We start from the raw sequence: 14,223 nt of genomic DNA, 5'->3' as shown, positions 1-14,223 counted from the left end.
TCAAAGTCTGAGGTTAGCTTTAATAGCAGAAGAATATTAAGCCAGTGTCTGCTGAAGAGAGGTCATTAACAACCTTAAGAAGTGCGGCCTCTGTGCTATGATAGGGACAAAAACCTGACTGCAAGGGTTCATAAAGGTTATTGGGGAGCAAGTGAGCTTGTAACTGGGCAGCCACAACTTTCTCCAGCATTTTGGCCACAAACTTAAGATTTTAGTATGGTTTGACAGCTGGCACTTTCAGGGCAGCAGGCACAAAAACCTGATACCAGAGAGCTATTAATTAGGTGAGAAATAGGTGAAGTGAAAAGATGGAGAAAGCTTTTGAGAAAGGAATAGGATCGAGCTGGCATGTCGAAGAATTTAATTTGCTAATCAATTCAGCAATAGTGGTTGGGGTGGTTGTAGAAAAATTGTGAAAAGTGTGACTATGAGCTGGAGAATATTCAAAGAGCTGATTAGAGTCAAATAATTGGTAGATCAATTACATTTTATTGTGAAAGAATTGGAGAAAATTATTCACATAATGCATCTGAGCCTGATAAAAATGTGTCTGGAAACTGTGTGAGTTTTTTAATTGAATTAAATGGTGTGCTGTGGTTCCAAGTTGAGAAAAAGATGATGGAAGTAATGTAGGATAAGCGTGCAGTGTTCAGGGCAGCTTTGTAAAGTGATCGATGGTCAGCAAGGGCCAAGGCATGGACAGTAAAACCAATTTTCTTAACAAGTCCCTCAAGACGCTGACCTTTAGCTTTCAAGGAATGAAGTTCCAACGTAAACCAAGGGGAAGAATGAGATGATGGTTCACACCTAGTTTTAACTGGAGCATATGATGACTGTATGACTGTAGCCAGTAAATTATTGTACATGGAGATAATTTAATCTGGGCTAGACAGTGTAAGAGAAGATGGAAGAGAGGAGCCACAAAATAACTAATATTATGAATTAACCTCATGAAACATATTAAAATAATAATAAAAATAGGCATTTCATGACCCCTTTAGAAAACAAGTCATCGCTGCTACAATGGGGTTTCAAATATAGCTGTTGAGGGATTAATCTCACTTATTTTTGGGGGGGAAAGTCATGGAAACATAATAGTGGATTATTTTCTTTGCTATTGGAGCAAATGGGAATGCAAAACAAAAAACAAATAAAAAGGAATAATAAAAAAGAATAATAAAAAAAGAATTTCTCACTTACATCTATAGAAGTATACCCTGCTATAGTTTACTTTTGCATTCTAAACCCAGAACTGTGAAAAGGGTCCATTTACACATTAATATGAGATTTAGTTAAATCTTTGAATCTTAGTTATTTGAATCTGCGATTGCTATCATATTGTAGAGTCATGTCTATATCTAAATGATTGACTAAGAAACTAACATTTAACAAGTATTAACAAATACCTGTGAACAACCGGTTATTGCTAGGTTGCATCATTTGTGATGCTTTCTAGTAGCTGGAAACAGGCATGGATGGAGTGGGCTAAAGTTAATTCAGAGGAAGAAACCTCATAGATGAAAAAAACATTTTGGATGATGAAGATGAGAGGGGGTTGGTGATGACGGACTCTGTCAAATCAAACTGCTTAGACATGCTGACTCAGCTCTGGTAAAGAGGACGAGAGAGAGAGAGAGAGAGAGAGAGAGAGAGAGAGAGAGAGAGAATGCAAAATGTGGGACAAATTTTCCTGAGCCAAGAAACTGCAGTGGTTTGCAGCTGGAATACTCATGAGCGGGTAGACTAAAGCAAAGGATCTGAATGATGCACACACATGCATGCAAGGGCATACATTTTCATTTATGGTTGACTCACTTTCAAAACCATGAACTCACCCACATATTTCACCCCAAAATCATTACTCACTGTCATGTTGTTTCAAACCTACCTATATGAATTTATTCCAGTGTGCACAAAAGCACAAGTCTAGTCCTCAGACGTAGTCTCTTTCACTATACTGTATATAAATAATTACTGATGCAATGAAAGTGAATGGTGACTGAGACTGTCAGTCCCTAACATTCTGCATAAATATCTAATGTACCATGGAAGAAAAAATGTCATACAGGTTTGGAACAACATGAGGCTGAATTTTGGACTAATTGTCCCTTTAAGACTTATTAATAAACACAGGCACATCTTCAACTCAGTGGAGGCTGATTTAGTGAAAGTTTTATTTATTTATTAAATTTTCTCCCCTTTATTTTGCCTAAATTATTTTCCCTAATCAATTGAATTTGCTGCTTGTGGGGAACAATCTGCATTCTCAACAGTGATTCCACAACCTCTCTTCCACGTGTCATTAATCACCCTTATTAATCTGGCCACTTCATTAGGCCTAGTTATACTGTGTCCTGAGAATTCATACATTCTTGAAATGATTGATTCGAATGGATGCATGCCTTATATATTTGGTCTTGAGAATGCTTTTGGTGCAATGCGAACAATTCACACTGCCACACGGTCTCTCCTCCTCTCCTCTCTCACGCATTTGCTCATTGTCAAGTCGCGCAGCTAGTGAGAAGCAAATAATTTTACTCCCCTCTTACACACACACACACACACACTCTCTCTCTCTCTCTCTCTCTCTCTCTCTCTCTCATCATTGCCATAACAACAGATGCGGTGCATCAATCGGTGCGGATCTGTACGGGATCAGCCTTCAGCAGGCAAGCGTTAAGACACCGCAAAGGTGAAACGCGCGCACACGCACGCGCCACTTTGAATTGTTTACGTCAAACGGTTTAAACCATTTCAAGGAGAGCCGAGCGCACGCGGGAGATCCTCAGCGGGCTTATCGGAGCGAGCGAAGAGGAAAAGAGAAAGGCAGGAAGTGCAGCGTGTGAAAGCTGGGGAAGATCTCCGGGGATAGCCTGATATCCAGCGCGCACTCACATCTCTATTACAGTCCTCCTCGGTTTGGGTCTTTCTTCGGCCATGGCTCGGGAGAACGGAGAGGCAGGCGGGGATTGCTCGTGGAAGAAGCAGGTCGAAGATATCAAGGATATGTTTCAATTCAAGGAGGTGCTCGGGACGTGAGTAACTTTCTTTTGGCATTGACATGAGGCTGTGACTGTAAACCGTTACGGAAATGTACCATGGCAACTATAGTTTCCACTAAACCACAATGAATTAATAGGGGTACACTTTATTAATTTCTCCTTAACATTCTCCTTCTTGAGGACAGTGGCGACAATGTGCCAAGCTACCACAGTTTCAGTCGCAATAACTTTAGTAACTATAGTATTATGGTAAATTGTGTGTAGTAGGTTAAGAAAGATCTGATGCCCAGTGTAAACGTGCAACCAGCACAAATCACTTTCCTCATACAACAGATTATAAACAATAACAAACAAACGTGAAGCTGATCTCTATGTCTAAGTGGATCAATGATATTCAGATACTGGATGCAAGCCTTCTCTAAAAGCAGAGGAGTGTACACTCAGAAACATTGTTTTAGGTGCCAAGCCATCTGGCTATTGTTTTGCCTTATGAATCATTTCTAATATGTTATTTTAATGCTTATCTAGGAACTTTGGTCCTCACTCAATGCATAAAAGCCCTTTTTGTTTTATGCATAAAAGAGCATGGCAGTATCCATCATAACAGATGCGACACATGTAAGAGTGTGTTTGTGGTAAACGGTGGGACTGTCTCCCAGTCTGCAACCACTTGCATCATCAAGTGGGTATGTTACATTCACTACCCATTACTGCACTTATCCTACTCTCATAGTAGATATCTGATGTTTCATGGACCTAAAGACAAATATATGTGCATCTATTGTGCCCTAATTAGTAACTACATAGATGAGGTTAATGCAACAATTTTGTTCTTGTGCATCTTTGAAGGTCTGTATATAGTGTGTATCTGTGCTGCGGCGGGCTGTCCCAGTCGCATTGACTGCAGTAATTTAATCCCTTTGTGCTAGAATCGGATTTACCAGGTTGGATTAAAGCACTAGAGGAAAATTGGCCTTAAATAGATTGCCTCCAAATTTTGTAATGCACTGTCTTAGAGGTTTACTTAACAGTCATGGTAATACTGTACAGTGCATCTACTTTACACTATTAGGGTGCATGTTAAAATATTGGATGTTTAAAGGGATAGTCCACCCAAAAATGAAAATCATTGTTTACTCACCCCTGTGTTGTTATAACTCTATATGATATTCTTTATTTTCTTAACATAAAGGGAGCAATTGTGAAAAAAATGTTTGCTCAGTGATGTCATGGAATGGCAGTTTATGGTGACTAGCTCTTCAAGCTACAAAAGTATAATTCATAATTCATGATTGTTATGAAAGCATATGATAAGTTTAGATGAAAAACAAACCGAAATCAAATGTACTGTATTATGTAGTGAAAATATTAACTGACCGTTGATCTCCTGTGCGTGTCCATGATACGAAACGAGAGCAACAGTTCACACAGCCCCCTCGTGACATTGGGGTGTTCAAGTGAAAACTTGATTTGTTTATCTAAAAACAGGTCTGCCACAGTGATAGTGACAACAGAACACAACGCTGCTGCACACAAAACAGAGAACAGAACTTTCTAAACATGTCTGAATAGTTTGTAGTTGAAGAATTGATGCATTTCTATGCCCAGACTTATTTAATTTTAGATTAAAAAAAGATGCTGTTGTAAAATAATATTTTTTAAATCTGCAAAAATTAAGCCTTTTTTTTTATTTTTATGGAGTACTCTGAAATCAAACAGAAACATAGAGGAGGCTACAGACAGCCACAGTCAAACGGTGTCCTAACCTGATTGCATACAACTCTGGTAATCAGAGTTTTTGTCCTAACCAGCAGTGACGAGTGACGGTACACTCTTATCGATCACTTGTTTGCTATATTCGGCATCGCACGGGTAACTCCAACGGGCACCGGCCCAAATAAATAAAAATAAGGCTGGGCATAGAAATGCATCAATTCTTCAACTACAAACTCTTCAGACATGTTTAGTAAGTTCTGTTCTCTGTTTTGTGTGCAGCTGTGTTGTGTTCTGTTGTCACTATCACTGTGGAGGACCTGTTTTTAGATATACAAAACTTTATTCCTTGAACGCCCCAATGTTGTGAATTAAAGTTTTTGGCTAAAATAATACTTTAATGTTATTAATTGCAATAGTACAACAATAACAATATGTTACATGCTGTGCAATTGCATGTAATTACAACTGTAATGTCAACATTGTAATGTAAAGTGTGGCCATGATCATCTCAAAGGAGTCGCAGGTCTGTTCTGTTAAAATCGGGGGAAAACAATCCTGAAATGCAACAAACTATTCAACTGTGCAAAGTTATTATAGCAAAATACAGACTCAGATTCTTTTTTAAGGGAGGAGATAGCATTTACTAGACTAGATCATTTGGTTTTGACATCACAGTCTGTGTACTGTATATTGGCATAAATTCAGCTGTCTCTTGGCAGAAGCTAACTAGATTAGGCAGGTGGAAATATTTAGCATAAAGGAAATTATGTCTATATTTAGGACCATTAAGATTTTTGCATTGCAAGATTATTTCCAGGACACTTAAGCACATTTTACCCCCAGGTCTCATTAACGTTACGCATCTGGATGTTTTACGTTTGCTATTCCCATAGTTTTGATGATTCTTATTACAGTAAAAAAGATGCTGTTATTAAATAATATTTTTTAAATCTGCAAAAATGAAAGGCAACACTAAGGGAGGACTGATATAATGTATAAATAGTTTACCATTTAAAAATCTTTTTTCTTCCATTCATGTTGCAGTAATGAGAATTGGGGAAAAAACGTGGATAACTGTCATGAAAATTATTCTTGACAACCATGAAAAATAAGCTTCATTTTCTATATGCAAAATAACATTTCTTATTCGTTTCTTTTGATTTTGGATAAAATAGGACCAGGACATTTTCTTAACAGGTTTCATAAGAATAATCCATAATCATGGTTTGTGCCAACTTAATATCTAATGTAAAATCTGTGTCCTGTCGAGTTGAGAAACACCGACATATTCATTTTAGTTTTCTAGGTAAATTTGACCACCAAATTTGGACAATTGGCATTGATTTTTGCAGATGTGAGTTTGTATGTTTTCTAATGAAAGCTCTCGGTGTCTGTGAGCACACATGAAAATCTTTCCCATCTATTAAACCTCTTATTAGGTGGATCTGAGCTCGGTGCAAAGACACTGCCGTCATAGCAACCTAAGAGACAGGAGTCATGGCAACTCTGACTGGCCCGTTCAAGCACACCATTAAGTGGGTCTCACCGATCTTCATTTCCCCCCTTATAAAAACTGCTGCTGTCCCCTCCGCCCACGCTTAGTCACATGCAGATTTAATTTTTCCTCCCACAGACTTCCAACCGGTCATTATAAATCAGTGCACAGTAGGCCTGATCTTTACAGTACTCACCTGTGATGAGGAGGAGAGCGTGGCTGGACCATAACAATGGATGCCCGGTCAGCCCAATCAGACGGGAGAGGGATAAAGAGGAGCCAGGGACTCCAGTTCGAGAGAAAGAGCTACGCACACACCCAAGACTGTACTGTTCCTATGAGCCTTTGAGATTGCGCTGAAAAGCGAGTTTGTTTTGTTTATGAGAATAAATACAAGGTACCGGAACTTGGGATTTAAGGGAGGAAGAAAGCCACCATGGATGCCTCACATCTGGAGGATGTTTTCAAGACCCTCGCCCGCATCCACCAGACACAACATCAGGCCCTCCTCAAGCTGCGCACAGAACAGGAGCAGCAATTTATTGCGCTCCTCCAGGGCCAAGTGGAGGACCGGCAGGCTCTCCGGAGCTTGCTGCCCCAGGAGGGTTCTGCTGCTGCGACCCCGGACCCGCGACTTCCCTGCACCATGTTCTGCTAGTCAAGATGGGCCCCCAAGACGATCCAGAGGCCTTCCTGGAGCTCTTTCGGGGGACGATGGGGGCTTGTGGATGGCTGAACACTCAGTGGGTGGTCTGGTTAATAGCACTGTTGTTCAGGGAAGCCCAACTTGTGGCGCAGCAGTTACCAACTGAGAACCTCATGGTATACGCAGACTTGAGGAAAGCCATCCTGCAGTGGGTCACCCATCCGCTAATTTTGGACACTAATTGGCCAGCGTTTTCCACTTTATTAAGGGATAGGTCATGTAACAAGTGCACACACACGAAAACTGCTGCTTGCATCTCTCTCTCTCTTGAACTGTCGTCCCTGGCTCATTTATAGTCATCTCCTGGCTGATTGGGCTGATTCAGCGCCCAGCCACGCCCTCCTCCTCGTCACATCACAGTATGATGTTTTTGCTGTATTTTCGTTTGGAATAATTGATTATTGATTCTTCTTAAAATGGCATGGAAATGCTGCAACATACTTAGGTCTACCCTGTGTTTTTCCTGAATAAAGTCTTTGTTGCCATTTCTGGTAGTGCGATTGGCATTATTTCCGCCCATATTCTTGACAGATATGTCAAATTCAACAGTTAGGCTCGATAGAGGCAGTTTTCTAAAGCTGGTTTTTTTCAGAAATGCTCGGAGACCTTCACTATTTCACATCCTCTCCTGAGCATCCCGCACTGTTTGTTTATGTTTTCCACAGCTACATCACTTCCTGATCTCTCATATCTTACTTTTTAACCTGCCTCATCTCATGAAAATACACTCACTGAGCACTTTATTAGGAATACAAGTGGTCTCAGTGACGTTCACAAACACACTGCCTTATGGCTCACGTTTCGCCTCGCATGCTCTTCAGGTCTCGTACCAGGTTTTTCTACGTTGCAAGTACAACACTCTATCTGTTGAATTACCACGCAGTTTGATTGTACAATAATCTGCTTATAAATAAATGTTGTTGGTTATGTAATGAAAACGTTAAAATTAAGCATGTCATAAAATAGCAATATATCTATTATTGAACGGCACGTTATTTTATCAATATTTATTTGAGGCATCGACATATTAAAATTAGCCGGCATTTAAATCAGAAGCCTAATTTGCATATTTTGCAACACACTGTCAGTTAGCATGTTATATCACCACAAGAGAGTGATATAACATTTACTGAAGCAGGTCACAAGGCACAGGTATCACAACATAAGACAGGTATTTTCGAGCTCCTTGCACAGGTCACATATACACAAAATATATGTTTACGTAGGTTAAATTTACAAGGTTTTTCTACTTTTCAAGAGTGAAAGTAACCGGGTTTGCAGGTTAGTACATTAAGCTGATTTAACTGCGCAAACTGAACGATTAGAAATTATTATAAAATTTCTCTTTATGTATATTTGAAGAGATTTCATTCAAGTTGTCAAACCACAAAAAGACATATGTAAAGCAGTTCAATGGAAAGGAGGAGGCGAGAACTGGCCTGGCGATATAAACAATATTTTAATGATTAACTTAAACAAAAGACAAACACACTCACGATGGACATGTCCGTAAATGATCTCTCTCTCTCGTCGCACCACCATCCGCAATCTGCCTCTATCACTCTCGGAGGAGGAGCCTGATAAGGGACCGGGTGTGTAGAATCACGACCCGGCCCCGCCCTACGCCCTGTCATAACATACTTGTAACTGTAAATACATTGTGAAGCCAGAGTAAGTTAAATGCATCAATTTGTGCTCTTGTAAACAATTTTGTGCTCTAGTAGTAATTTAATCATAAGCACATTGGTTGTATAGATATGAATGGTGATGATTACCAGATTACCAGAGCCGCTGGTAATAACATTAACATTAGATAATTAGATAACGCTATAGCTAACTAGATATAACGTTACATATGTTATACATTGTTTTTCGCGACAAGCAGTCGGATATGTCAGTTGACATAAGTGAAAAGACTGACAGCTAATGTCTTTAGCTAATGTAACGTTAGCTAACTTAATAATTTATGCAGTAACATTATGTGTTTGCTGTCGTACATTGATAATGATCAAATAAAATTTGGACTAGTAGATAAAGGCAGTGGATAATGTAACGTTAGTTACTTACTTCAAACGCTGTTGTGTCATCAAAATGCCTTGGTGTCTCGGATGCAGCCAGGTGGTTCCAGTGTGTGTGTGAGCATGTGCGCATACAGCAGGGGGCTGGGGGGGCTAACTGACTGGTAGTGAGAGATGCTTTGCAGAAGCAACGGCGCAAAACACAACGTTAGAAGTCTTTTATGTTATTATGAGAAGTGTACAAATATTTCTGGTTCATTATGAAACTGCGGAGGGTTGCCACAGTCTAGGAAATTGATGGGAAACACTGTATCGATAATCGTTGGGAAAATCGTCCGATTATTGCTGCGTGAAAAAGGCACTGATCCAAAGCCTATTGAAAATGTATCTGTTTCAAGGCATGCACTAGTAAATGTATTTTAATATAAGATAAGATAACATTGTGTGAGGATGGAACAGGGTGTTAAGTGTTTAAGTGTTTTTGAACTGATAATCATCCATTTTACACTTGATTTGTGTGAAAGGTAATAAAAGTAATCCTTGCTTTAGCACCTCTAGTGTTAATTTAGTTCATGTAGAACGAGCCACGAAAAAATCCTTTTGCATAAATGTAGGTATAGTAACGTGATTCTGTGGGACCAGGTTACTTTTAACCCTTGTTTTAGCTATGGTCTGCCGACACATTCTGACACATTTTGGTGGCTAGTTTCATACACATGACAGTTGCAATATAATGTTTTGAGCTTCACCAAAGCCACTAACTGTAAATGCTAGGGAGTGTAAGAGGTGGCTTGTGTATTATATTCAAAAGTTCACTAAGCAGTTGTAGTCAAGCTTCTTTGTAGTAGTCACAAACATGATTTATATTGTTAGTTCTGGGTTAATGATTTATGTGGTCATTATTTAAAAAGACCAATGGTCATGGTCTTTTTATTTTTGTGCTGTGTCTATTCATAAATGTGGTCCACTCTGCTTAGTAGGCATAAAGGACATGAGAATTCGGTGTTGTGTTTCATCTGTGCATTTTTTTGTGTGCGTGTACACCCCCAACGTGGTGCTCAAAACTGAATTATTCATTATGTGAAGTGCCCAGAGGCCACAGGAGGTCATGTGATCACTCAAAAGGTGCGCGGGTGCCAGGTACAGCATGCTACTATTAGAAAACTCCCAGAGCCATTATCTAAACCACACACGCAGTGCACCAGGTGAGGTGACTCAAGAGGAGCGAAAGGGAAGGCTTTGGAGAGGTAATAAAGAAAGGAAACATTGAGGCCATGATGCCCTTAATTGCCTGCTCCACTTTCAGCCTCATGCTCCTTGCTTTGTCCTCTAAGAATGCCTCTCCATCTCTCTTTCTCCATAACATCCCTCTGTTTCTCCATCTCTCATCACTGTACTGTATTAAAGTGACTTTTGCAGGGCATGCCATAGTTCAAAATGAGATTCTATTAAAAAAATAATTGTCACTGTTACTCACTGTGCTTTGTTACAAAGGGAATCCAGACGGGTTTGCTGTTTAGAAAAACTCTTAACAGAATAGTTCACCCAAAAATGAAACTTATGTCATCATTTAATCACCCTCATGTTATTCCAAACATATGTGAGTTACTTTCTTCCAACACAAAAGTAGAATGTAAGGCAGAATGACATTCTCAGTCACCATTCACTTTAATGGCATCTTTTTTTTTTTCCATACAATGAAATTATATGGTGACTGAAGCTAACATTTTGCCTTATATACTTTTGTGTTCCACGAAAAAAAGAAAGTGATTCGGTTTGGAACGACGTGAGAGTGAGTAAACGATGATGGAATTATCATTTTTGAGTGAACAATTCTTTAGCGGTGCACTACGTGATTTTTTTGTTTACACTTTAAAATGTTTTACACTTAAAGAAATGAATAAATACTCAGAATCGTGTCAACCAAATTACAATTTTGACTAAATAATAATTATTTGACTAAATAACAATAACTAAATAATTAAAACATTTGACTAAATAATAATTTTGACTAAAATAAAATTTCTCAAAACTAAATGTAATTGTGTAATGCAGGTAATAATATTTTTATTAGAACAGGAAGTAAAAAAAAGTGAAAAGCTGCAGTTTATATAGTAATGTTTAGATTATAAACCGCTCAACATACAATGTACAATGTAGAATACAATCATACACACAACATTTTTTTTTTTTAAAGATTTATGCATTTCAATTTCATAAAAAATTCCATTAAATTTAATTGAGTAATCTTTAATAAAATAAAATGTAAAAAACGAAAAATGTTGATTTAATTGTTGTTAAACATACACAATTCAATTTGATGGAATTTTAATATGAAATTAAAATGTGTAAATCTAAAAAATATCTAAAATATTTTTTTTGTGTGTATTTACTTCAGTTTGCACATGGTTTGGTGTGGAATATTTTTTGTTTGTTTTTCCAATCAAATTTGAATTACAATTAGAATTAGAATGTTGCTACCTTTAATCTTATTTTGGCAAACAGGTGTTAAATGATGTACACTCATGACATGAAGACTCCAGTCATATCAGTGTGTTCTAATCGACTGTTCAGTGATGTGGTCAGCACGAATTCCTGAGTCAGCTGTACGAGGTGTAATCTTTAGCCACAACACTTTGTCTCTATTCTGGCACAGGGGGAAATTAAATAACCCTTACGCTGACAGAAACATTTCAGAAATTGCTCAAAAGTGCTGTTTGTAATTTGTTGAAATAGTTTCCCCTATCCCAGGTTAATGTACAGGGAGAACTATAAATAAACCATTTTATGTTGAAATTGTTAACGCTGTACCTCTATAGTGCTTTCAAAACATTGCTCTGTTTATTTGAGCAGCCCAGTGTGCCAAATTCAGGCTCAACCCAAGATTCAAGTTTAGTTGGGAAACATTATTTTTGCCAGTCCATTTAGTGCCAAACAAAGTTTCTTGACAAATCAGGGTCTGAAGTGGTAGAGAAATCTCTTTAAAAGTTCCAGCTCTCAGGAAAAGGCCCCTTTCCCATTGGCACAATCTGTTTTAGAGAACACAAACACCCACAGTTTGAATTGTTTTCTCTGATGCAAACATCTTGTGACTGCTCTAATAGATACCCCCATGTGTGCAGCTCACACAGCCATCTGTTATGTGCTGTCAGTGCTGAAGCAAAATAATCTATCAGGTATTAAAGGAATAGTTCACCCAATCATTTACTCACCTTGTCGTTTCAATCTGTATGACTTTCTTTCTGCCGTGGAAAACAAAAGAAGACATTTAAGAGAATAAATTGGTTGTTCTTGCCTGCTTTAGAGCTTTCATGCTTAACAAAAGAAGCAAAAGCACCATAAAAGTTTCATAAAAGTAAGCCACAGGTCTTTTAAATTCATACAGTATCTTTGTATGGAACAGACAAAAATGTAAGTAGTAATTCAATGACTTGTACATTATTTATAATTTCTCCTTTTGTGTTCCACAGGAGAATATAGACTATAGCTCCACCATAGAAATGTAATGATAGGATCATGTGAGATCTTCATAAATTCATGCCCTGACAGGATTGTTAGCAGGATGTTAAATGGTGATTTAAATTGTTTGGCTTTGGAGGTCATGTGCCGGATTAATGTAGGCTGATCAAAGCAAATGAGCATCGTGGTAGAGGAAACCCGTCTGGAGATTATCCTCTTCCTTCCGTCTCTCCTCAAGCTCTGCTGTCTTTGGCTCGCTCCCTCTGTTTTCTGTTCATCAGAGTGTTCTGTCTGGTTCCTCTCGCCATTTTCAGCCAAGGGGACGACCGTCTGTACACATGTCACCAATGTTTATCAGCAAAGCTTGTTCACTTATCAAGAGCAGGTCGAATCTTAATGAGATTATGCCCAAACCCCATCTGCTGTTTACATCATGGGTACACAACACAACACGCCACCCACAAACAGTCTTATGTGTTTTTTATAGACTTTAACTGGTCCTTGTTGCATTTTATGTACTTTCCTTGCATAATAATGGGCAAGCAGAGTGAATATGAGTGGATATGCAAAACATATACTTGTATTGATCCCTGAATATTCCTTTAAGGAAAGGTGTGCTATTAATTTCTGAATCAGTTACGGTTTTCATGTGGCAGGCAATAAGTCATTATATACTTTAATTGATGGAGGGACACAAGCCATATCTTGGGACCAGATTATCATGGAGACTTGGGCTCTTTTGACTTGGACTAGTAAGCAACCACCTAGAACACTGTAGCAATCGCCCAACAATGCATTAAAACCACTGATAACACCTGGGAAACTGTATAGCAACACCCTGGAGATCTCCAGGGTCTGGATTTGTCTGGTTTTGCTTTTCTTCTGGTGACATTATGAGATATTTTGTGCCCACAAGTAAAGCAAAACCTGACCAAATGCGCACGCACACACACACACACACACACACACACACACACACACACACACACACACACACACACACACACACACACACACACACACACACACACACACACACACACAGTGTGCATTTCACACCAAGTAGGAGTATTAGATTCACCTTTCAAGTCCATTAGGCAGGAACTTGTTTCCCTGGCAATGTTTTTATTGACACTTTGCAGCCTTTTAAACGTATGTGAGTCGCTCATTATGCCCTGTCTTAATGGGTTTGAGTCACATCTTAACAAGGTTTTCACTTGATGCCATCAGAAAACCTGTATTCCAACAGATCTGCTCACTAGTGTTGGATTGAGTATGTATTAATTAGCATGCAGTGATTATCTATTAAAGCATTTGTAAAAAGTTTTTAATTTTGTTGCTTTTTCAAAATGATAAAATATTGCAGAATTTTAACAGTAATATTACATGGTACATGATGGTTTTAAAACCTCAGTGCTGTCAAATGCACATTTTCTCCACAAGTGCAATTATTGTCATCTACAGGGACATATTTATACATTTAAGGGGGTAAAGCTGTAATTGCAGGCTAAATGAATGTCATACTCATTGTACCATCACCAACCAAAAATGTAACTACATATTAAATGGCTTTCCTCTTCAGGGACTATTTGTCGTAATCGGGTTTAATTGGAAAACAAGATGGTGACAATTGGAACGTTCATCAAAAATCATTGCGGCTGCCTCATTGGATTGCAATTTAAAATATTGCAGCAGCAGTTTTTGTGTTTATTTCCTATGAGGGTAGTTAGGGTTGTTGTCTGGTCTGTTGTTACAGGTTATGTTCTTGATAGCATTATGATTCTGCATTCAGCATTCCGCAGTATGAATAAACTGGAGAAATGAACT

At 38.5% G+C, this 14,223-nt stretch overlaps 1 protein-coding gene across 1 annotated transcript in view; it reads left to right on the top strand.

Annotated features, from left to right (window-relative positions):
* The first annotated feature begins 2,625 nt into the window (after window positions 1–2,625).
* camk1da (calcium/calmodulin-dependent protein kinase 1Da) overlaps window positions 2,626–14,223 on the top strand; it is a 68,834-nt gene continuing 57,236 nt past the window's right edge. The window contains exon 1 of the mRNA XM_052119084.1: window positions 2,626–3,035. Coding sequence (XP_051975044.1) covers window positions 2,938–3,035 — 98 coding nt within the window. The 5' untranslated portion in view covers window positions 2,626–2,937. The remainder of the gene's footprint in view (window positions 3,036–14,223) is intronic.

The sequence above is a fragment of the Xyrauchen texanus genome, chromosome 45 (assembly GCF_025860055.1).
Source record: "Xyrauchen texanus isolate HMW12.3.18 chromosome 45, RBS_HiC_50CHRs, whole genome shotgun sequence".
Taxonomy (NCBI): Eukaryota; Metazoa; Chordata; class Actinopteri; order Cypriniformes; family Catostomidae; genus Xyrauchen; species Xyrauchen texanus.
Note: the sequence above shows the minus strand (reverse complement) of the source record. Positions and strands in the feature narration are given on the sequence as shown.